General features: G+C 32.3%; 2 protein-coding genes across 2 annotated transcripts; both read right to left on the bottom strand.

Moving 5' to 3' along the window:
• Positions 1 to 344: 344 nt before the first annotated feature.
• LOC113290659 lies at positions 345 to 3,895 on the bottom strand. Its single transcript, XM_026540242.1, has 5 exons — positions 3,694 to 3,895; positions 2,353 to 3,105; positions 1,981 to 2,115; positions 449 to 1,818; positions 345 to 353 (listed from the first exon to the last, which is right to left on the bottom strand). The coding sequence occupies exons 1-5, from the start codon at positions 3,893 to 3,895 to the stop codon at positions 345 to 347; spliced, it is 2,469 nt and encodes an 822-aa protein (XP_026396027.1).
• A 440-nt stretch (positions 3,896 to 4,335) lies between these two features.
• LOC113290657 lies at positions 4,336 to 5,391 on the bottom strand. The gene has a single exon (XM_026540241.1). It carries the CDS (start codon positions 5,389 to 5,391, stop codon positions 4,336 to 4,338), a length of 1,056 nt encoding a protein of 351 aa, XP_026396026.1.
• Between the last annotated feature and the right edge of the window lie 18,605 nt (positions 5,392 to 23,996).

Here is a 23,996-nt window from a genome sequence, read left to right as displayed (position 1 = left end):
CATAATTGTTTTGTATTCTTCTCCATCTGTGCTTGACAAACCAAGGAAGATTTGTACCCGTCAATGTCTTAATTGTGCCCATTGAATCAGAACGTACAACCACTTTTTTAACATTCCACTTCATAGCCCACTCCAAACCAACAATAATACCATAAAGTTCAGCTAAGAAATTAGTAGTAGAACCCAAACCAATACTCATAGCACCCAAAAAATTACAATCAGCATCACGAACAACAACACCAGCTCCAGCTATACCCGGATTTCCTTTGGATGCTCCATCACAACATAATAAAATTTCATCCCTATTTGGCGGACTCCAAAAGCACTCAATTGGCTGAACCTGCTTAACCTTCCTATGCATCACACGGAAAAAGTTCAAAAGATCCAAGTCCGTTGTAGTATTATGCATGAAATAGAACACTCTCTTCTTAAAAAAATGAATGCTAACAGAAGAATTCTGAAAACATGCCATATTTCTTGTTTGCCATAATTCCGAGCGAATCACCAAAATAGCTAAAAGCCATAAATCTTTGACAATTCTACTTCTACCCTTTGCTGATTTATATGAATTCACAATATCATAATAAGGTGTTAGATTAAACAAACCTGAACACCACTGCCAAATTTGAGTTGCAAACGTACAACTCCAAATAATATGCTCCAAAGATTCTTCCTCCATGTTGCACAAGTAACATTTGTTGGCCATTTCAACTTTGAATCTACTCCTGATCTTGTCTTGAGTTGCACAAACCTCACGACATATCTTCCAATTCTGAGCAGCCAATTTGGGATGAACTTCTTTCCTCCACAAAAGACCATAAATTGCTGATTTTGGATACGCCCTTCTAATGATATTCTTTGCTGAAGAGACTGAAAAGTGGCCATTCATCTCCGGCATCCAAACTCTACAATCATTCCCTCCTTGTAACAAAGGCAAATTTGTAAGATCCACACCCGCACAGACCAAATTCTGAATATGATCTCCCTGCATCATCCAAGCATTATTAACAATAATATCACTGACCTTGACATTTCTGTCCAAGTCAGTTTCATTAAGCATATCAGCAATACACTCATTACCATACCAAACATCAAAATAAAGAGATGTAGACCTCCCGTCCCCAATTAGAACCTTGGTATTCTTGTCAACAATAGAATGAATCAGTTTCATGCCCGGCAAAATAGAAGAATTTACCCCATAAAGCTTTATACTACCCTGCTTAGTAGTAAATTTCGCCCATAAGAAACGAGCCCATTTCTTGTTAGAAGAACGAACACTCCACCATAGCTTCATAAGAAGAGCCTTATTAGTAACAACCATGCTGGTTATACCAAGACCCCCTTCCTTCAACGGACAGCAAACCTTTGGATATCCAACAACAAATTTCCTTGCAACATCAGCATCACCCGACCAAAGAAAATTACGAATAACTCTTTCAGCCTGTTGAACAAATTTCCTAGGCCATTTGTACACCGCCATGTTGTGAATAGCATAACTCGCTATCACTGAATTGATAAGAACAACTCTATCTTGAAAAGAAAGTAACTTACCTTTCCAAACTGAAAGTTGGTTCTTAATTTTCTCTATCACATTACAAATGTGACGATACTTAACTGCTCCAGGCATAATTTGAACTCCCAAATACCTGTCCGGAAAAGTAGTAACTTCCATACCCAGTAAATTAGTGATAGTCCCACAGCGACTCAAAGAACCACCACCATAATAAATCTTACTCTTTTGACGACAGACAGTTTGGCCCGAGGCACTTTGGTATTTACCAAGCAAAGCAAGAAGATTATGCAGACTCTTCATATTGCCTTTACAAAAAATCATAATGTCATCAGCAAAGAAAAGATGTGTGGGAGAAATACCTCTTTTGGAAAGCATAGGCATCATCATCTTCTCAGAAAACAACTTTGTAAGATTTCTACTAAGAACATCTTCAACCAGAACAAAAATAAGAGGAGATAAAGGATCACCTTGCCGAAGACCTCTATTGATTTTGAAGAATCCCTCTGGACTTCCATTAAGAAGAATAGAAATCCTTGCTGAGTTAAGAATAGCCAAAATCCAAGAACACCAATTTTGAGAGAAACCATACCTTCGAAAAACCTCTAAAACAAATGACCAACTAACCGTGTCAAAAGCTTGAGTAATATCCAGTTTCAACCCCAAATTGCCATCCTTACGTTTGGTTTTCAGATCATTGATCATCTCCGACGCCACAGTAATGTTTTCATGAATGTTCCTCCCCTTCATGAAAGCAACTTGTTCTTCTGAAACCAAATTATCAAGAACACTCCCTAGTCTTGTAGCTAATATCTTAGTAAAAATTGTAAAGAAAAAATTACTAAGACCAATAGGCCGAAAGTTTCGAAGAGTGTTGGCTCCTCTAACCTTGGCAAGAAGAATAATAAGACTAGAATTAGCACCATGAGGAATGATTTTCCGTTGCCAACAGTACGTGATAGCTCTGACAAGGTCATATTGCACCACGTCCCAACAATGCCTATAAAAACAACCAGAGAAACCATCTGGCCCTGGCGCACTATCCGCACCCAAATCAAAAACAGCATTCTTAATCTCCTCCATAGTAGGAATTTCATCCATTCTCTGACTATCCTCCACCGAGATGATGTTATGATCATAATTAAAAAGCTCCTCATCAATAGGCAACTCATCACCATTAAACTTTGACTCAAAAAAAGAAATCGTATAGTCTCTAATTTGATTACAATCAGTAATAACGACCCCATTATCATCCACCAACTCCGAAATCATATTACTACTCCTGCGCATTCTGATATTAGCATGAAAGAAAGAAGTATTACTAGCTCCCTCCAAAAGCCATTTATTACGTGACTTTTGCTTTAGCATAGTAACATGATGAGATCGAATTTCCTGAAGAATAACTGAAGCCTCCTTGGCAGAATTCAGCTTAGTTATATCCTCTGGATCCTCATCCGAAATACGAAGAGCCACTTCCATAGTCAATTCAGCTTGTTTTAGCTTAGCAAAAATATTGCCAAATACATGTAAATTCCAATCCTTCATAGCAACTTTTAACCTCTTGAGCTTGAAAGGAAAAATAGAAGCAGGAGATCCTGTAACCGGTGCATTCCAACAATCACTTACCATTCTCATGAAATCAGAATGAGCAAACCACATCTTCTGAACTCTAAAAGGAGCTCTCTTCGGTCTAGTATTAACAAAAGGAAAGCCAATAAGAGTAGAATGGTCGGAAACTTCACGGGGAAGAGCTTTACACCTCCAATTCTCATACTTAATGAGCCATGCCTCATTAATCAAAGCTCTATCCAGCTTACAAAGGATTCTATGAACACCATATTTCCTATTAGACCAGGTGAATTTAGAACCCAAAAAATCAGCTTCAAAAAGATTATTATCATCCATCCAATCACTAAACTCATTGATGACTGAAGTACGTGGTTGATTGCCTCCTTTTTTCTCCTCATTACGAAGAACACAATTAAAATCACCCATAACCAACCAAGGAGTATTAATATCAACTGAGGAAAGTTGTTGCCACAAACTTCTTCTCGTGACTTGAAAACAGCTAGCATGAACAAAGGAAACCAACACCCCCTCTGTTGCAATGGTAATAGCTTGTCTACTAGTATTCATAACTACAGGCGTAGCTATGTCAATGGACCAAAAAATCCATATGTTACCTTTAGACGAATCAACAACATTATGAATAACTTCCTTCTTATAACCAGCCACATATAATTTGTGTAAGAAACGCAAGGTACAATGCACCTTAGGTTCAGCTAGACAGAAAATATCTGGCTTAAAATCAAGAATTAACTCTCTTAACTTATTTTTGGCTGCATCCCGTGCAATGCCATTAATGTTCCAATAGAGAACACGCATTAAAAACCAGATTTAGAGACCTTACCAACTATAGAAGCAACTCCAGAGTTCACTCCTGGTGAACCTCCTTGTTCAACACCAACACGGACATTAGAGTCCTGAAGAGAAGCGGATTCAGAAATTGGTTCCAAAGAAGTATTCCTACCAGCTGTAGTATTCACAATCTTATGCATGGATAGCATGCGTATTCTCTTTACTTCTTGTTCAGCCCTAAACTTTGCATCAGCTGTGCTTTCCTCCACATCTTGCATAGAATTAAGAGCACTATATTTATTGTTATTCAATATAAACTCCCCAGCCGTGAGCTGATCACAAAGAGGAGTTGGAGTTGAAGTCACAATCCTAACAGGTTTAGGAATCCTAGTTCCAACCAAACTTGTCATATTTGAAGGATTAGTTTCACCCACTTTTCCATTCAATAATATGGCTGATTTTGAAGCCTATGCTTGTTTAGTTCTCGCCAATTCAACATAGACAGATTCAAAATCAGCTTTGGCTTGTGACATAACAGCCTCCAACTGCTTAGCTTTCACCAGCTTAGCAGCAAACTCCTCATCAACCACGTCCCCAACAAAAGTCTCTTCATCATCATGAATAACCTCCAAGCTGTTTGTATCCTTCTTTTTTCCTTTTTTCTTACGCCTAGCAACTTGCCATTCACCACCAACCTTGTTATTCCTCACAGGTTGCGCTTCACCAGTTTCGTGAGATTGATTGGTAACCAAAGGGTGACGCTCAGAAGTTTCCTTGGAATGTTTTCTACACTCCTTATCATTATGACCAATTAACTTGCACTTGGAACAATATTTTGGAATTTTTTGGATCGCAACAGCTTGCCAAAAATCCAAACCCCCCACCGTGATATGTATAGCATCAGTAGCCGCTTCAGAAAAATCAATATCCACAAAAACTGAAGCAAAGTGTCCATATTCATGTTCAAGAGTTCTTCTATCAACCACAATAGGAGTTCCTAACGATTTTGCAAGAGACAATAACGTTTTTTCTGTCCAAAACTCCAATGGTAACCCTGGAAAAGTAACCCACACCGAAGCATGAGATGTGCGTTGCTTCTCAGCATCAAAACCAGGAAACCACTCAATTAGGTTTAACTTTTGGTTTCTAAAAAACCAAGCTTCAGCATTCAAAATCGTATCTTTGGCTGATTGCGTGCGTAACTTGATGGTAAAGAAACCTCTACTCATAGGAATTAATTGAACAGCATCTTGGCTTAACTTCCATTGATTTAACAAATCGTTTTTCACCTCTTGAAAGGTGATCCCTTTAAGATCTAAACGACCTATGAGACTGAATTTCCAAATATCACAACCTTCTAAATAAAACTCCTCAGGCAAAACAACAGCAGGCTTTCCTTCTTTTGACGTTGGTGTTGGCAAGGTTTTGAGATCAATAGAAGTTGTTGGAAGTTGTTGTTTTCCTTTCAACTGATCAGCATAAGAGCGAGTCCTATTAGTAGATGATTGAGGCGGATCCCCCATCTCAAATCACCTAAAGATGATTGAGAGGAAGAATGAAAAAAGTTGAAAGTTTGTAAAACCCTAAGGAAAAAATCGCCTCAGAGCAATGGCTTCAAGATAGATGAATTTTTTAAGGATTTGGATTAGTTCTGCATGGTCTTTCATTCTTCTTCTATTGTGAAATTTGACTTCCTTCATATTTTTTTTGAATCAACGTACATAGAAATGCAAATTTTACTAGTCGTATTGCCTTATAACATATTAATTGTAATTACAATACATTTTTCAAACTTTTTCTGTTAAAGATGAGTTTATCTAGTTTACAATTTAGTCTCAGAAATCAATTGCGACTTATAACGAAATGTGTAGACTATTTTGAGTTAACGTTTATAAAATTAAACATTTTTATGAACTCTTTCTTTTTATGTTGGCTTTGTCTTTCTATTTGATTCAAGATAGATGAAATTTGTTAGGATTTGGATTAGTTCTGCATGGTCTTTCATCTTTCTTCTATTGTGAAATTTGACTTCCTTCATATTTTCTTGAATCAACGTACATGGAAATGCAATTTTTACTAGACGTATTACCTTAGAACATATTAATTGTAATTACAATACATTTTTCAAACTTTTTCTATTAAAGATGAGTTTATCTAGTTTACAATTTAGTCTCAGAAATCAATTTCCGACTTATAACGAAATGTGTAGACTTTTTTGAGTTAACGTATATAAAATTCAACATTTTTATGAACTCTTTCTTTTTGTGTTGGCTTTGTCTTTCTATTTGATTCAAGATAGATGAAATTTTTTAGGATTTGGATTAGTTCTGCATGGTCTTTCATCCTTCTTCTATTGTGAAATTTGACTTCCTTCATATTTTCTTGAATCAACGTAAATAGAATTGCAATTTTTACTAGACGCATTGCCTTAGATTTTTTTGCTAAGTCAAATATATTGATATAAAATGATATTTACAAGATAGGTGAAGGAGAAAAGGGATCAGAGAAACCCCTAAAAAACTCCTAAAACCTAATTAAAACGATAATAAATTACATTTGGAAACTCAATAGAACTTAAAAAAAACTGGTCGACCTTCAAAGTGAAAACCAACCCCGTCCTCTAATAAACAACCACGCTTTGCCATTGTATCAGCTGCAAAATTTGCCTCTCTAAAAGAATGCTCAAAACGAATTGAACCATATAAACCTTTAACTTCCATCCATCTTTGCCTAGCAAACCAAGGAACGTTATCTTCTTCTAAAGCCCTCAACACACTTGTAGAATCTGATCTAATAACAATGCACGTATAACCCCACTGAACTGCCCACTCCATACCCACAATAATACCATACAATTCAGCCAAATAATTAGAAGTAACTCCCAAACCAATACACATTGCACCTACCACTTCACAATTTGCATTCCTTGCAACAGCACCAGCTCCCGCCACCCCAGGATTACCTCTTGATGCGCCATCCGTGCACAAAAGCAATTCATTATCATTAGGAGGAAACCAAAAACACTCCTTGGGATCAATAAACTTCACCTTTCTATGCCGAACCCTAAAGAAATCTAGAATTCTCAAGTCATCCATAGAATTATGCATATAACTCTTCATACGAACTGAATAATCTTGCATCAGACTAAAAACACGTTTTTGAAATAAAGACCAACAAGGTTTCTTCTTTTCATACACTTTTTATTCCTAGTGAACCATAATTCTGATCGCACAACCAAATTCACTACCAACCACAAATCCTTAACAATACCACTATGATTTTTTGCCTTATGGTAAGAAGTAATGATATCATAATTAGGTTTAATTTTGAAAATACCTTCAATCCACTTCCAAGCTTGACGCGCAAAATTACAGCTCCAAAGAATATGATGGAGAGACTCCTCCTCAATCTGACACACACTACATTTAGATGCAAGTTGAATTTTAAATCTACTACGTACCTTATCAAGAGTAGCACACGCACCACGAATAAACTTCCAGTTTTGAGCCGCCAAAGAAGGATGCACCACCCTCTTCCATAACAACCCCGCCTCCTTCAAAATAGGATATTTCTTCCTAATCAATTCCCTAGCTGACTTGACAGAAAATTTACCTTGTAAATCAGGCATCCAAAAACGCCTATCCACTCCCATATGAATTTTTGGTAAATCCTGTTGCAACACACCAGCACCTAAAAGGAGTTGTGAATGAACTCCATGAATCTGCCAATCACCTTGCACAATAATATCACTCACACGAGCTGATCTGTCTAAATCCATGCGATTTAAAACACTAGATAAGGTTGTATTTCCATACCATATATCAAAGAATAAAGAAGTATCCCTACCGTCACCAATAAAACATTTCGTGTTGTTCACCATCTCCTTATGAACTCGAAGACCTGGAAGAATAGAAGATTTCACCCCTGCCATCTTAATACGACCATCCCTACAAGTGAATTTGGCTTCCAAAAACCTCGCCCACCTCTTACGAGAAGATTTTATAGCCCACCACAATTTCATCAGCAAAGCTTTATTCATAGTCCTTAGGCTAGTGATCCCAAGACCACCTTCCTTTAAAGGACTACAAATCTTATCAAAACCAACTACAAAAGCTCTAGAAAGATTAGAATCACCCGACCACAGAAAATTACGAATCACACGCTCACACTGAAGTGTGAATTTTACCGGCCATTTGTACACAGCCATGTTATGAATAGAATAACTCGAAAGAACATTCTTAACAAGCACAACCCTATCCTGAAAAGATAACATCTTACCTTTCAGAACCGAAAGTTGATCCCTCAACTTATCAACAACGTTGCTGATGTGACTATACTTAACCATCCCCGGCATCACCTTAACTCCCAAATATCTATCAGGAAAGTTAGAAATTGCCATACCTAAGAAAGAAGCAATGGTCTGCCGCCTACTCAAAGTCCCACCACCAAAGTAGATCTTGCTCTTCTCCCTACAAACCCTCTGACCAGAAGCTTGTTGGTAATTCTCCAAAAGTTTCACCAGATTCTTCACACTCTTCATATTTCCCTTGCAAAAAATCATAATATCATCAGCAAAAAATAAATGAGTAGGAGCAATACCCTTACGTTTTACCATATAAGCCATATCCTTATTCTGAAAGAGTTTAGAGATGTTGCGGCTAAGCACATCCTCAATCAAAACAAAAATCAGAGGAGATAGAGGATCCCCCTGCCGTAATCCCCTATTAATCTTGAAATAACCCTCCGGACTACCATTAAGAAGAATAGAAATACGCGCCGAATCCAGAATTTTCCAAATCCAAGAGCACCAATCTTCAGAAAAACCATACCTTCTAAAAACCTCAAGAACAAAAGACCAGCTCACCGTATCAAAAGCCTGAGAGATATCAAGCTTCAAACCCAAATTACCGTCCTTCCTTTTGATGTGCAATTCATTCACCATCTCAGAAGCTAAACTAATATTCTCATGGATATTCCTTCCCTTCATGAAAGCCACTTGCTCTTCAGACACCAACTTACCCAACACACTACCAAGCCTCGTAGCCAAGATTTTAGTAAAAATCTTAAAGAAGAAATTACTTAAACCAATCGGCCTAAAGTTCTTCAAACTAGCAGCTCCCCTAACCTTTGCAAGCAAAAGAATAAGACTAGAATTAACCCCATTAGGAATGGTTTTAGAAGACCAGCAATAAGTAACCGCTAAAATCAGATCCCTATGAATAATCTCCCAACAATGTCTATAAAAACACCCCGAGAAACCATCAGGACCAGGCGCACTATCAGCTCCCAAATCAAAAACCGCCTGTTTAATCTCATCACAAGTAGGAATAGCATCCAACATATGCGACTCTTCCACAGTAATATAATCATGATCATAATCAAAAAGAGTTTCACTTACCTGACTATCGTCACCATTGAATTTAGCCTGATAATAAGAAACCACATGAGCACTAAGATGAACCGGCTCGGTAATAGTACTCCCATCTTCAGCAACAAGCTCCGAGATTGTATTAGCACTTCTACGAAATTTAATAGAGTTGTGAAAGAAAGAAGTGTTACTAGAACCCTCCAACAACCACTTATTTCTAGATTTTTGCTTTAACATTATATTCTGCTGCCTTTGAATATCTTGAACCTTAACAAGAGCATCCTTCATATTACTAAGTTTAGAAACATCAAAAGGATCATCATAAGGATCATCATCTGAATTTCTACTAGCTACCTCAAACTTAAGAGTTGCTTGCTTTAATCTAGCATTAGTATCTACTCCTTAAATAACTATGAGTTATAGATAATTTCTCATAGGTCTTTTAAAGAACTATGAGTTATTTATAATAAAGCCTACTACGAAACTAAGCAGCTGCCTATACTTTTGTATATTCTTTTCAACCGTCATCTTAAATTTACCAGTTTTAGTATATTATTAGATGTTTTAAACAGTTTCTTGTGGTCCAGGTGACATCTATTAATTCTCTAATCTTAAATAACTATGAGTTATAGATAATAAGGCTACTACAAAACTAAGCAGCTGCCTATACTTTTGTGTATTCTGTTGAACCATCATCTTAAATTTACCAGTTTTAGTTTATTTTTAGATGTTTTAAACAATTTCTAGCGGTCCAAGTGACATCTATTAATTCTTTAATCTTAATGAACTATGAGTTATTTATAATAAGCCTACTACGAAACTAAGCCGTTACCTATACTTTTGTGTAATCTTTTGAACCATCCTCTTAAATTTACCAGTTTTAGTACATTATTAGATGTTTTAAACAGTTTCTAGCGGTCCAGGTGACATCTATTAATTCTCTAATCTTAAAGAACTATGAGTTATTGATAATAAGCAAACTACGAAACTAAGCAGTCACCTATACTTTTGTGTATTCTTTTGAACCATCCTCTTAAGTTTACCAGTTTTAGTTTATCATTAGACGTTTTAAACAGTTTCTAGCAGTCCAGGTGACATCTATTAATTCGTTAATCTTAATGAACTATGAGTTATTGATAATAAGCCTACTATGAAACTAAGCCGTTACCTATACTTTCGTGTATTCTTTTAAACCATCCTCTTAAATTTACTAGTTTTAGTATATTATTAGACATTTTAAACAGTTTCTAGCGGTCCAGGTGACATCTATTAATTTTCTAATCTTAAAGAACTATGATTTTTTTTTTGCTAGGTATTAAAGAACTATGAGTTATTGATAATAAAGCTTATTACGAAACTAAGCAGCTGCCTATACTTTTGTGTATTCTTTTGAACCGTCCTCTTAAATTTACCAGTTTTAGTTTATTATTAGATGTTTTAAACAGTTTCTTGCGGTCCAGGTGACGTCTATTAATTCTCTAATCTTAAATAACTATGAGTTATAGATAATAAGCCTACTACAAAACTAAGCATCTGCCTATACTTTTGTGTATTCTTTTGAACCATCCTCTTAAATTTACCAGTTTTAGTTTATTTTTAGATGTTTTAAACAATTTCTAGCGGTCCAGGTGACATCTGTTAATTCTCTAATCTTAAAGAACCATGAGTCATTAATAATAAAGCCTACTGCGAAACTAAGTCGATACCTGTACTTTTGTGTATTCTTTTTAACCATCCTCTTAAATTTAATAGTTTTAGTATATTATTAGACGTTTTAAATAATATGTAGTAGTCCACGTGACATCTATTAATTCTTTAATCATAATAAACTATGAGTTATTGATAATAAGCCTACTATGAAACTAAGCAACTACCTATACTTTTGTGTATTCTTTTGAACCATCCTCTTAAATTTATCAGTTTTAGTATATTATTAGATGTTTTAAACAGTTTCTTGTGTTCCAGGTGATATCTATTAATTCTCTAATCTTAAATAACTATCAGTTATAGATAATAAGCCTACTACAAAACTAAGCACCTGCCTATACTTTGGTGTATTCTTTTGAACCTTCCTCTTAAATTTACCAGTTTTATTTTATTTTTAGATGTTTTAAACAATTTCTGGCGGTCCAGGTGACATCTATTAATTCTTTAATCTTAATGAACTATGAGTTATTTATAATAAGCCTACTACGAAACTAAGTCGTTACCTATACTTTTGTGTATTCTTTGGAACCATCCTCTTAAATTTACCGGTTTTAGTACATTATTAGATGTTTTAAACAGTTTCTAGCGGTCCAAGTGACATCTATTAATTCTCTAATCTTAAAGAACTATGAGTTATTGATAATAAGCATACTACGAAACTAAGCAATCACGTATACTTTTGTGTATTCTTTTGTACCATCCTCTTAAATTTACCAGTTTTAGTATATTATTAGAAGTTTTAAATCATATCTAGCGGTCCAGGTGACATCCATTAATTCTCTAATCTTAAAGAACTATGAGTTATTGATAATAAGGCAACTACGAAACTAAGCAGCTACCTATACTTTTGTGTATTCTTTTGAACCATCCTCTTAAATTTTCCAGTTTTAGTACTTTATTAAGTGTTTTAAACAGTTTCTAGCGGTCCAGGAGACATATATTAATTCTCTAATCTTTAAGAACTGTGAGTTATTGATAATAAGCATACTACGAAACTAAGGAGCTAGCATGACTTTTGTGTATTCTTTTGAACCATCATCTTAAATTTACCAGTTTTAGAATATTATTAGATATTTTAAATAATATCTAGCGGTTCAGGTGACATATATTATTCTTTAATCTTAATGAACTATGAGTTATTGATAATAATCCTACTACGAAACTAAGACGTTACCTATACTTTTGTGTATTCTTTTGAACCATCCTCATAAATTTACCAGTTTTAGAATATTATTAAATGTTTTAAATAGTTTTTAGCAGTCCAAGTGACATCTATTAATTCTCTAATCATAAAGAACTATGAGTTATTGATAATAAGCCTACTACGAAACTAAGCAGCTACCTATACTTTTGTGTATTCTTTTGAACCCTCCACTTAAGTTACCAGTTTTAGTATATTATTAGATGTTTTAAATAGTTTCTAACGGTCCATGTGACATCTATTAATTCTATAATCTAAAAGAACTATGAGTTATTGATAATAAGCCTACAATGAACTAAGCAGCTACCTATACTTTTGTGTATTATTTTGAACCATCCTCTTAAGTTACCAGTTTTAGTATATTATTAGAGTTTTTAAACAGTTTCTAGTGGTTTAGGTGACATCTATTAATTCTCTAATCTTAAGGAACTATGAGTTATTGATAATAAGCCTACTACGAAACTAAGCAGTCACCTATACTTTTGTGTATTCTTTTGAACCATCCTCTTAAATTTACCAGTTTTAGAATATTATTAGACGTTTTAAATAATATATAGCGGTCCAGGTGACATCTATTAATTCTTTAATCTTAATGAACTATGAGTTATTGATAATAAGACTACTACGAAACTAAGCCGTTACTTATACTTTTGTGTATTCTTTTGAACCATCCTCTTATATTTACCAGTTTTAGTTTATTTTTAGATGTTTTAAACAAATTCTAGCGGTCCAGGTGACATCTATTAATTCTTTAATCTTAATGAACTATGAGTTATTTATAATAAGCCTGCTACGAAACTAAGCTGTTACCTATACTTTTGTGTATTCTTTTGCACCATCCTCTTAAATTTACCAGTTTTAGTACATTATTAGATGTTTTAAACAGTATCTAGCGGACCAGGTGACATCTATTAATTCTCTAATCATAAAGAACTATGAGTTATAGATAATAAGCCTACTACAAAACTAAGTAGCTGCCTATACTTTTGTGTATTGTTTTGAACCATCCTCTTCAATTTACCAGTTTTAGTTTATTTTTAGATGTTTTAAACAATTTTCTAGCGGTCCAGGTGACATCTATTAATTCTTTAATCTTAATGAACTATGAGTTATTTATGATAAGCCTACTACGAAACTAAGCCGTTACCTATACTTTTGTGTATTCTTTTGAACCATCCTCTTAAATTTACCAGTTTTAGTATATTATTAGATGTTTTAAACAGTTTCTAGCGGTCCAGGTGACATCTATTAATTCTCTAATCTTAAGGAACTATAAGTTATTGATAATAAGCCTACTACGAAATTAAGCAGTCACCTATACTTTTGTGTATTCTTTTGAACCATCCTCTTAAATTTACCAGTTTTAGAATATTATTAGACGTTTTAAATAATATATAGCGGTCCAGGTGACATCTATTAATCTTTAATCTTAATGAACTATGAGTTATTGATAATAAGACTACTACGAAACTAAGCCGTTACTTATACTTTTGTGTATTCTTTTGAACCATCCTCTTATATTTACCAGTTTTAGTTTATTTTTAGATGTTTTAAACAAATTCTAGCGGTCCAGGTGACATCTATTAATTCTTTAATCTTAATGAACTATGAGTTATTTATAATAAGCCTGCTACGAAACTAAGCCGTTACCTATACTTTTGTGTATTCTTTTGCACCATCCTCTTAAATTTACCAGTTTTAGTACATTATTAGATGTTTTAAACAGTATCTAGCGGACCAGGTGACATCTATTAATTCTCTAATCATAAAGAACTATGAGTTATAGATAATAAGCCTACTACAAAACTAAGTAGCTGACTATACTTTTGTGTATTGTTTTGAACCATCCTCTTCAATTTACCAGTTTTAGTTTATTTTTAGATGTTTTAAACAATTTTCTAGCGGTCCAGGTGACATCTATTAATTCTTTAATCTTAATGAACTATGAGTTATTTATAATAAGCCTACTACGAAACTAAGCCGTTACCTATACTTTTGTGTATTCTTTTGAACCATCCTCTTAAATTTACCAGTTTTAGTATATTATTAGATGTTTTAAACAGTTTCTAGCGGTCCAGGTGACATCTGTTAATTCTCTAATCTTAAAGAACCATGAGTCATTGATAATAAAGCCTATTGCGAAACTAAGTCGTTACCTGTACTTTTGTGTATTCTTTTTAACCATCCTCTTAAATTTAATAGTTTTAGTATATTATTATAAGTTTTAAATAATATGTAGCAGTCCACGTGACATCTATTAATTCTTTAATCATAATAAACTATGAGTTATTGATAATAAGCCTACTACGAAACTAAGCAACTACCTATACTTTTGTGTATTCTTTTGAACATCCTCTTAAATTTACCAGTTTTAGTATATTATTAAATGTTTTAAACAGTTTCTTGTGGTCCAGGTGATATCTATTAATTCTCTAATCTTAAATAACTATCAGTTATAGACAATAAGCCTACTACAAAACTAAGCAGCTGCCAATACTTTTGTGTATTCTTTTGAACCTTCCTCTTAAATTTACCAGTTTTATTTTATTTTTAGATGTTTTAAACAATTTCTAGCGGTCCAGGTGACATCTATTAATTCTTTAATCTTAATGAACTATGAGTTATTGATAATAAGACTACTACGGAACTAAGACGTTACCTATTCTTTTGTGTATTCTTTTGACCATCCTCCTAAATTTACTAGTTTTAGTATATTATTAGATGTCTTATACAGTTTCTAGCGGTCCAGGTGATATCTATTAATTTTCTAATCTGAAAGAACTATGAGTTATTGATAATAAAGCCTGCTACGAAACTAAGCAGCTGCCTATACTTTTGTGTATTCTTTTGAACCATACTCTTAAATTTACCAGTTTTAGTACATTATTAGATGTTTTAAACAGTTTCTAGCGGTCCAGGTGACATCTATTAATTCTCTAATCTTAAGGAACTATGAGTTATTGATAATAAGCCTACTACGAAACTAAGCAGTCACCTATACTTTTGTGTATTCTTTTGAACCATCCTCTTAAATTTACCAGTTTTAGAATATTATTAGACGTTTTAAATAATATATAGCGGTTCAGGTGACATCTATTAATTCTTTAATCTTAATGAACTATGAGTTATTGATAATAAGACTACTACGAAACTAAGCCGTTACTTATACTTTTGTGTATTCTTTTGAACCATCCTCTTATATTTACCAGTTTTAGTTTATTTTTAGATGTTTTAAACAAATTCTAGCGGTCCAGGTGACATCTATTAATTCTTTAATCTTAATGAACTATGAGTTATTTATAATAAGCCTGCTACGAAACTAAGCCGTTACCTATACTTTTGTGTATTCTTTTGAACCATCCTCTTAAATTTAACAGTTTTAGTACATTATTAGATGTTTTAAACAGTTTCTAGCGGACCAGGTGACATCTATTAATTCTCTAATCTTAAAGAACAATGAGTTATAGATAATAAGCCTACTACAAAACTAAGTAGCTGCCTATACTTTTGTGTATTGTTTTGAACCATCCTCTTCAATTTACCAGTTTTAGTTTATTTTTAGATGTTTTAAACAATTTTCTAGCGGTCCAGGTGACATCTATTAATTCTTTAATCTTAATGAACTATGAGTTATTTATGATAAGCCTACTACGAAACTAAGCCGTTACCTATACTTTTGTGTATTCTTTTGAACCACCCTCTTAAATTTACCAGTTTTAGTATATTATTAGATGTTTTAAACAGTTTCTAGCGGTCCAGGTGACATCTGTTAATTCTCTACTCTTAAAGAACCATGAGTCATTGATAATAAAGCCTACTGCGAAACTAAGTCGTTACCTGTACTTTTGTGTATTCTTTTTAACCATCCTCTTAAATTTAATAGTTTTAGTATATTATTATAAGTTTTAAATAATATGTAGCAGTCCACGTGACATCTATTAATTCTTTAATCATAATAAACTATGAGTTATTGATAATAAGCCTACTACGAAACTAAGCAACTACCTATACTTTTGTGTATTCTTTTGAACATCCTCTTAAATTTACCAGTTTTAGTATATTATTAGATGTTTTAAACAGTTTCTTGTGGTCCAGGTGATATCTATTAATTCTCTAATCTTAAATAACTATCAGTTATAGATAATAAGCCTACTACAAAACTAAGCAGCTGCCAATACTTTTGTGTATTCTTTTGAACCTTCCTCTTAAATTTACTAGTTTTATTTTATTTTTAGATGTTTTAAACAATTTCTAGAGGTCCAGGTGACATCTATTAATTCTTTAATCTTAATGAACTATGAGTTATTGATAATAAGACTACTACGGAACTAAGACGTTACCTATTCTTTTGTGTATTCTTTTGACCATCCACTTAAATTTACTAGTTTTAGTATATTATTAGACGTCTTATACAGTTTCTAGCGGTCCAGGTGATATCTATTAATTTTCTAATCTGAAAGAACTATGAGTTATTGATAATAAAGCCTGCTACGAAACTAAGCAGCTGCCTATACTTTTGTGTATTCTTTTGAACCATACTCTTAAATTTACCAGTTTTAGTACATTATTAGATGTTTTAAACAGTTTCTAGCGGTCCAGGTGACATCTATTAATTCTCTAATCTTAAAGAACTATGAGTTATTGATAATAAGCAAACTACGAAGCTAAGCAGTCACCTACACTTTTGTGTATTCTTTTGAACCATCCTCTTAAATTTACCAGTTTTAGTTTATTATTAGACGTTTTAAAAAGTTTCTAGCAGTCCAGGTGACATCTATTAATTCTTTAATCTTAATGAACTATGAGTTATTGATAATAAGCCTACTATGAAACTAAGCCGTTACCTATACTTTCGTGTATTCTTTTGAACCATCCTCTTAAATTTACTAGTTTTAGTATATTATTAGACGTTTTAAACAGTTTCTAGCTGTCCAGGTGACATCTATTAATTTTCTAATCTTAAAGAACTATGAGTTATTGATAATAAAGCTTATTACAAAACTAAGCATTCACCTATACTTTTGTGCATTCTTTTGAACCGTCCTCTTAAATTTACCAGTTTTAGCATATTATTAGGTGTTTTAACCAGTTTCTTGCGGTCTAGATGACATCTATTAATTCTCTAATCTTAAATAACTATGAGTTATAGATTATAAGCCTACTACAAAACTAAGCAGCTGCCTATACTTTTGTGTATTCTTATGAACCATCCTCTTAAATTTACCAGTTTTAGTTTATTTTTAGATGTTTTAAGCAATTTCTAGCGGTCCAGGTGACATATATTAAATCTTTAATCTTAATGAACTATGAGTTATTGATAATAAGCCTACTACGAAACTAAGCCGTTACCTATACTTTTGTGTATTCTTTTGAACCATCCTCTTAAATTTACCAGTTTTAGTATATTATTAGAGGTTATAAAAAATATCTAGTGGTCCATGTGACATCTAGTAATTCTCTAATCTTAAAGAACTATGAGTTATTGATAATAAGCCTACTACGAAACTAAGCATCTACCTATGCTTTTGTGTATTCTTTTGAACCATCCTCTTAAATTTACCAGTTTAGTATATTATTAGATGTTTTAAACAGTTTCTAGCGGTCCAGGTGACATATATTAATTCTCTAATCTTAAAGAACTACGGGTTATTGATAATAAGCATAATACGAAACTAAGCAGTCACCTATACTTTTGTGTATTATTTTGAACCATCCTCTTAAATTTACCAATTTTTAGTTTATTATTAGATGTTCTAAACATTTTCTAGCGGTTCAGGTAACATCTATTAATTCTTTAATCTTAATGAACTATGAGTTATTGATAAAAAGCCTACCACGAAACTAAGTCGTTACCTATACTTTTGTGTATTCTTTTGAACCATCCTCTTAAATTTACCAGTATTAGATATATTATTACAATTTTTAAATAATATCTAGCGGTCCAGGTGACATTTATTCATTCTCTAATCTTAAAGAACTATGAGTTATTGATACTAAGCCTAGTACGAAACTTAGCAGCTACCTATACTTTTGTGTATTCTTTTGAACCATCCTCTTAAGTTTACTAGATTTAGTATAGTATTAGATGTTTTAAACAGTTTCTTGCGGTCCAGGTGACATCTAGTAATTCTATAATCTTAAAGAACTATGAGTTATTAATAATAAGCATACTACGAAACTAAGCAGTCACCTATACTTTTGTGTATTCTTTTGAACCATCCTCTTAAATTTTCCAGTCTTAGTTTATTATTAGATGTTTTAAACAGTTTCTAGCGGTCCAGAACACATATATTAATTCTTTAATCTTAATGAACTATGATTTATTGATAATAAGCCTACTACGAAACTAAGCCGTTACCTATACTTTTGTGTATTCTTTTGAACCATCCTCTTAAATTTACCAGTTTTAGTATATTATTAGAAGTTTTAAATAATATCTAGCGGTCCAGGTGACATTTATTAATTCTCTAATCTTAAAGAACTATGAGTTATTGATAATAAGCCTACTAAAAAACTAAGTTGTCACCTATACTTTTGTGTATTCTTTTGAACCATCCTCTTAAATTTACGAGTTTTAGTTTATTTTTAGTTGTTTTAAACAAGTTCAAGCGGTCCAGGTGACATCTATTAATTCTTTAATCTTAATGAACTATGAGTTATTGATAATAAGACTACTACGAAACTAATCCGTTACCTATACTTTTGTGTATTCTTTTGAACCATCTCTTAAATTTACTAGTTTTAGTTTATTATTAGATGTTTTAAACAGTTTCTAGCAGTCTAGGTGATATCTATTAATTCTTTAATCTTAAAGACTATGAGTTATTGATAATAAGCCTACTACGAAACTAAGCAACTATCTATACTTTTGTGTATTCTTTTGAACCATCCGCTTAAATTTACCAGTTTTAGTATATTATTAGATGTTTTAAACAGTTTCTAGCGGTCCAAGTGACAACTATTAATTCTCTAATCTTAAAGAACTATGAGTTATTGATAATAAGCCTACTACGAAACTAAGGAGCTAGCTATACTTTTGTGTATGCTTTTGAACCATCCTCTTAAATTTCCCAGTTTTAGAATATTATTAGACGTTTTAAATAATATCTAGCGGTCCAGGCGACATCTATTAATTCTTTAATCTTAATGAAGTATGAGTTATTGATAATAAGACTACTACGAAACTAAGCCGTTACCTATACTTTTGTGTATTCTTTTGAACCATCCTCTTAATTTTACTAGTATTAGTATATTATTAGGTGTTTTAACCAGTTTCTTGCGGTCCAGGTGACATCTATTAATTCTCTAATCTTAAATAACTATGAGTTATAGATTATAAGCCTACTACAAAACTAAGCAGCTGCCTATACTTTTGTGTATTCTTTTGAACCATCATCTTAAATTTACCAGTTTTAGTTTATTTTTAGATGTTTTAAACAATTTCTAGCGGTCCAGGTGACATAAATTAAATCTTTAATCTTAATGAACTATGAGTTATTGATAATAAGCCTACTACGAAACTAAGCCGTTACCTATACTTTTGTGTATTCTTTTGAACCATCCTCTTAAATTTACCAGTTTTAGTATATTATTAGATGTTTTAAACAGTTTCTAGCGGTCCAGGTGACATCTGTTAATTCTCTACTCTTAAAGAACCATGAGTCATTGATAATAAAGCCTACTGCGAAACTAAGTCGTTACCTGTACTTTTGTGTATTCTTTTTAACCATCCTCTTAAATTTAATAGTTTTAGTATATTATTATAAGTTTTAAATAATATGTAGCAGTCCACGTGACATCTATTAATTCTTTAATCATAATAAACTATGAGTTATTGATAATAAGCCTACTACGAAACTAAGCAACTACCTATACTTTTGTGTATTCTTTTGAACATCCTCTTAAATTTACCAGTTTTAGTATATTATTAGATGTTTTAAACAGTTTCTTGTGGTCCATGTGATATCTATTAATTCTCTAATCTTAAATAACTATCAGTTATAGATAATAAGCCTACTACAAAACTAAGCAGCTGCCAATACTTTTGTGTATTCTTTTGAACCTTCCTCTTAAATTTACTAGTTTTATTTTATTTTTAGATGTTTTAAACAATTTCTAGAGGTCCAGGTGACATCTATTAATTCTTTAATCTTAATGAACTATGAGTTATTGATAATAAGACTACTACGGAACTAAGACGTTACCTATTCTTTTGTGTATTCTTTTGACCATCCTCCTAAATTTACTAGTTTTAGTATATTATTAGATGTCTTATACAGTTTCTAGCGGTCCAGGTGATATCTATTAATTTTCTAATCTGAAAGAACTATGAGTTATTGATAATAAAGCCTGCTACGAAACTAAGCAGCTGCCTATACTTTTGTGTATTCTTTTGAACCATACTCTTAAATTTACCAGTTTTAGTACATTATTAGATGTTTTAAACAGTTTCTAGCGGTCCAGGTGACATCTATTAATTCTCTAATCTTAAGGAACTATGAGTTATTGATAATAAGCCTACTACGAAACTAAGCAGTCACCTATACTTTTGTGTATTCTTTTGAACCATCCTCTTAAATTTACCAGTTTTAGAATATTATTAGACGTTTTAAATAATATATAGCGGTTCAGGTGACATCTATTAATTCTTTAATCTTAATGAACTATGAGTTATTGATAATAAGACTACTACGAAACTAAGCCGTTACTTATACTTTTGTGTATTCTTTTGAACCATCCTCTTATATTTACCAGTTTTAGTTTATTTTTAGATGTTTTAAACAAATTCTAGCGGTCCAGGTGACATCTATTAATTCTTTAATCTTAATGAACTATGAGTTATTTATAATAAGCCTGCTACGAAACTAAGCCGTTACCTATACTTTTGTGTATTCTTTTGAACCATCCTCTTAAATTTAACAGTTTTAGTACATTATTAGATGTTTTAAACAGTTTCTAGCGGACCAGGTGACATCTATTAATTCTCTAATCTTAAAGAACAATGAGTTATAGATAATAAGCCTACTACAAAACTAAGTAGCTGCCTATACTTTTGTGTATTGTTTTGAACCATCCTCTTCAATTTACCAGTTTTAGTTTATTTTTAGATGTTTTAAACAATTTTCTAGCGGTCCAGGTGACATCTATTAATTCTTTAATCTTAATGAACTATGAGTTATTTATGATAAGCCTACTACGAAACTAAGCCGTTACCTATACTTTTGTGTATTCTTTTGAACCACCCTCTTAAATTTACCAGTTTTAGTATATTATTAGATGTTTTAAACAGTTTCTAGCGGTCCAGGTGACATCTGTTAATTCTCTACTCTTAAAGAACCATGAGTCATTGATAATAAAGCCTACTGCGAAACTAAGTCGTTACCTGTACTTTTGTGTATTCTTTTTAACCATCCTCTTAAATTTAATAGTTTTAGTATATTATTATAAGTTTTAAATAATATGTAGCAGTCCACGTGACATCTATTAATTCTTTAATCATAATAAACTATGAGTTATTGATAATAAGCCTACTACGAAACTAAGCAACTACCTATACTTTTGTGTATTCTTTTGAACATCCTCTTAAATTTACCAGTTTTAGTATATTATTAGATGTTTTAAACAGTTTCTTGTGGTCCAGGTGATATCTATTAAATCTCTAATCTTAAATAACTATCAGTTATAGATAATAAGCCTACTACAAAACTAAGCAGCTGCCAATACTTTTGTGTATTCTTTTGAACCTTCCTCTTAAATTTACTAGTTTTATTTTATTTTTAGATGTTTTAAACAATTTCTAGAGGTCCAGGTGACATCTATTAATTCTTTAATCTTAATGAACTATGAGTTATTGATAATAAGACTACTACGGAACTAAGACGTTACCTATTCTTTTGTGTATTCTTTTGACCATCCACTTAAATTTACTAGTTTTAGTATATTATTAGACGTCTTATACAGTTTCTAGCGGTCCAGGTGATATCTATTAATTTTCTAATCTGAAAGAACTATGAGTTGATTATAATAAAGCCTGCTACGAAACTAAGCAGCTGCCTATACTTTTGTGTATTCTTTTGAACCATACTCTTAAATTTACCAGTTTTAGTACATTATTAGATGTTTTAAATAGTTTCTAGCGGTCCAGGTGACATCTATTAATTCTCTAATCTTAAAGAACTATGAGTTATTGATAATAAGCAAACTACGAAGCTAAGCAGTCACCTACACTTTTGTGTATTCTTTTGAACCATCCTCTTAAATTTACCAGTTTTAGTTTATTATTAGACGTTTTAAATAATATATAGCGGTTCAGGTGACATCTATTAATTCTTTAATCTTAATGAACTATGAGTTATTGATAATAAGACTACTACGAAACTAAGCCGTTACTTATACTTTTGTGTATTCTTTTGAACCATCCTCTTATATTTACCAGTTTTAGTTTATTTTTAGATGTTTTAAACAAATTCTAGCGGTCCAGGTGACATCTATTAATTCTTTAATCTTAATGAACTATGAGTTATTTATAATAAGCCTGCTACGAAACTAAGCCGTTACCTATACTTTTGTGTATTCTTTTGAACCATCCTCTTAAATTTAACAGTTTTAGTACATTATTAGATGTTTTAAACAGTTTCTAGCGGACCAGGTGACATCTATTAATTCTCTAATCTTAAAGAACAATGAGTTATAGATAATAAGCCTACTACAAAACTAAGTAGCTGCCTATACTTTTGTGTATTGTTTTGAACCATCCTCTTCAATTTACCAGTTTTAGTTTATTTTTAGATGTTTTAAACAATTTTCTAGCGGTCCAGGTGACATCTATTAATTCTTTAATCTTAATGAACTATGAGTTATTTATAATAAGCCTACTACGAAACTAAGCCGTTACCTATACTTTTGTGTATTCTTTTGAACCATCCTCTTAAATTTACCAGTTTTAGTATATTATTAGATGTTTTAAACAGTTTCTAGCGGTCCAGGTGACATCTGTTAATTCTCTAATCTTAAAGAACCATGAGTCATTGATAATAAAGCCTATTGCGAAACTAAGTCGTTACCTGTACTTTTGTGTATTCTTTTTAACCATCCTCTTAAATTTAATAGTTTTAGTATATTATTATAAGTTTTAAATAATATGTAGCAGTCCACGTGACATCTATTAATTCTTTAATCATAATAAACTATGAGTTATTGATAATAAGCCTACTACGAAACTAAGCAACTACCTATACTTTTGTGTATTCTTTTGAACATCCTCTTAAATTTACCAGTTTTAGTATATTATTAAATGTTTTAAACAGTTTCTTGTGGTCCAGGTGATATCTATTAATTCTCTAATCTTAAATAACTATCAGTTATAGACAATAAGCCTACTACAAAACTAAGCAGCTGCCAATACTTTTGTGTATTCTTTTGAACCTTCCTCTTAAATTTACCAGTTTTATTTTATTTTTAGATGTTTTAAACAATTTCTAGCGGTCCAGGTGACATCTATTAATTCTTTAATCTTAATGAACTATGAGTTATTGATAATAAGACTACTACGGAACTAAGACGTTACCTATTCTTTTGTGTATTCTTTTGACCATCCTCCTAAATTTACTAGTTTTAGTATATTATTAGATGTCTTATACAGTTTCTAGCGGTCCAGGTGATATCTATTAATTTTCTAATCTGAAAGAACTATGAGTTATTGATAATAAAGCCTGCTACGAAACTAAGCAGCTGCCTATACTTTTGTGTATTCTTTTGAACCATACTCTTAAATTTACCAGTTTTAGTACATTATTAGATGTTTTAAACAGTTTCTAGCGGTCCAGGTGACATCTATTAATTCTCTAATCTTA

Source organism: Papaver somniferum, chromosome 6 (genome assembly GCF_003573695.1).
Source record: "Papaver somniferum cultivar HN1 chromosome 6, ASM357369v1, whole genome shotgun sequence".
NCBI classification, from domain to species: Eukaryota; Viridiplantae; Streptophyta; class Magnoliopsida; order Ranunculales; family Papaveraceae; genus Papaver; species Papaver somniferum.
The sequence above is the reverse complement of the archived record's forward strand: the minus strand, read 5'-3'. Positions and strand labels throughout refer to the sequence as shown.

Excerpts from the sequence above, each read along its gene's own strand:
- LOC113290659 (XM_026540242.1), bottom strand. The coding sequence starts at position 3,895 with ATGCGTGTTCTCTATTGGAACATTAATGGCATTGCACGGGATGCAGCC. Across the intron at positions 3,106-3,693 it reads TGTTGTTGATTCGTCTAAAG|GATCTCCTGCTTCTATTTTT; the intron begins GTAACATATGGA and ends CACCGGTTACAG. Across the intron at positions 2,116-2,352 it reads CTTTCGGCCTATTGGTCTTA|AGGTTTTTCGAAGGTATGGT; the intron begins GTAATTTTTTCT and ends CATTTGTTTTAG.
- LOC113290657 (XM_026540241.1), bottom strand. The coding sequence starts at position 5,391 with ATGGGGGATCCGCCTCAATCATCTACTAATAGGACTCGCTCTTATGCT.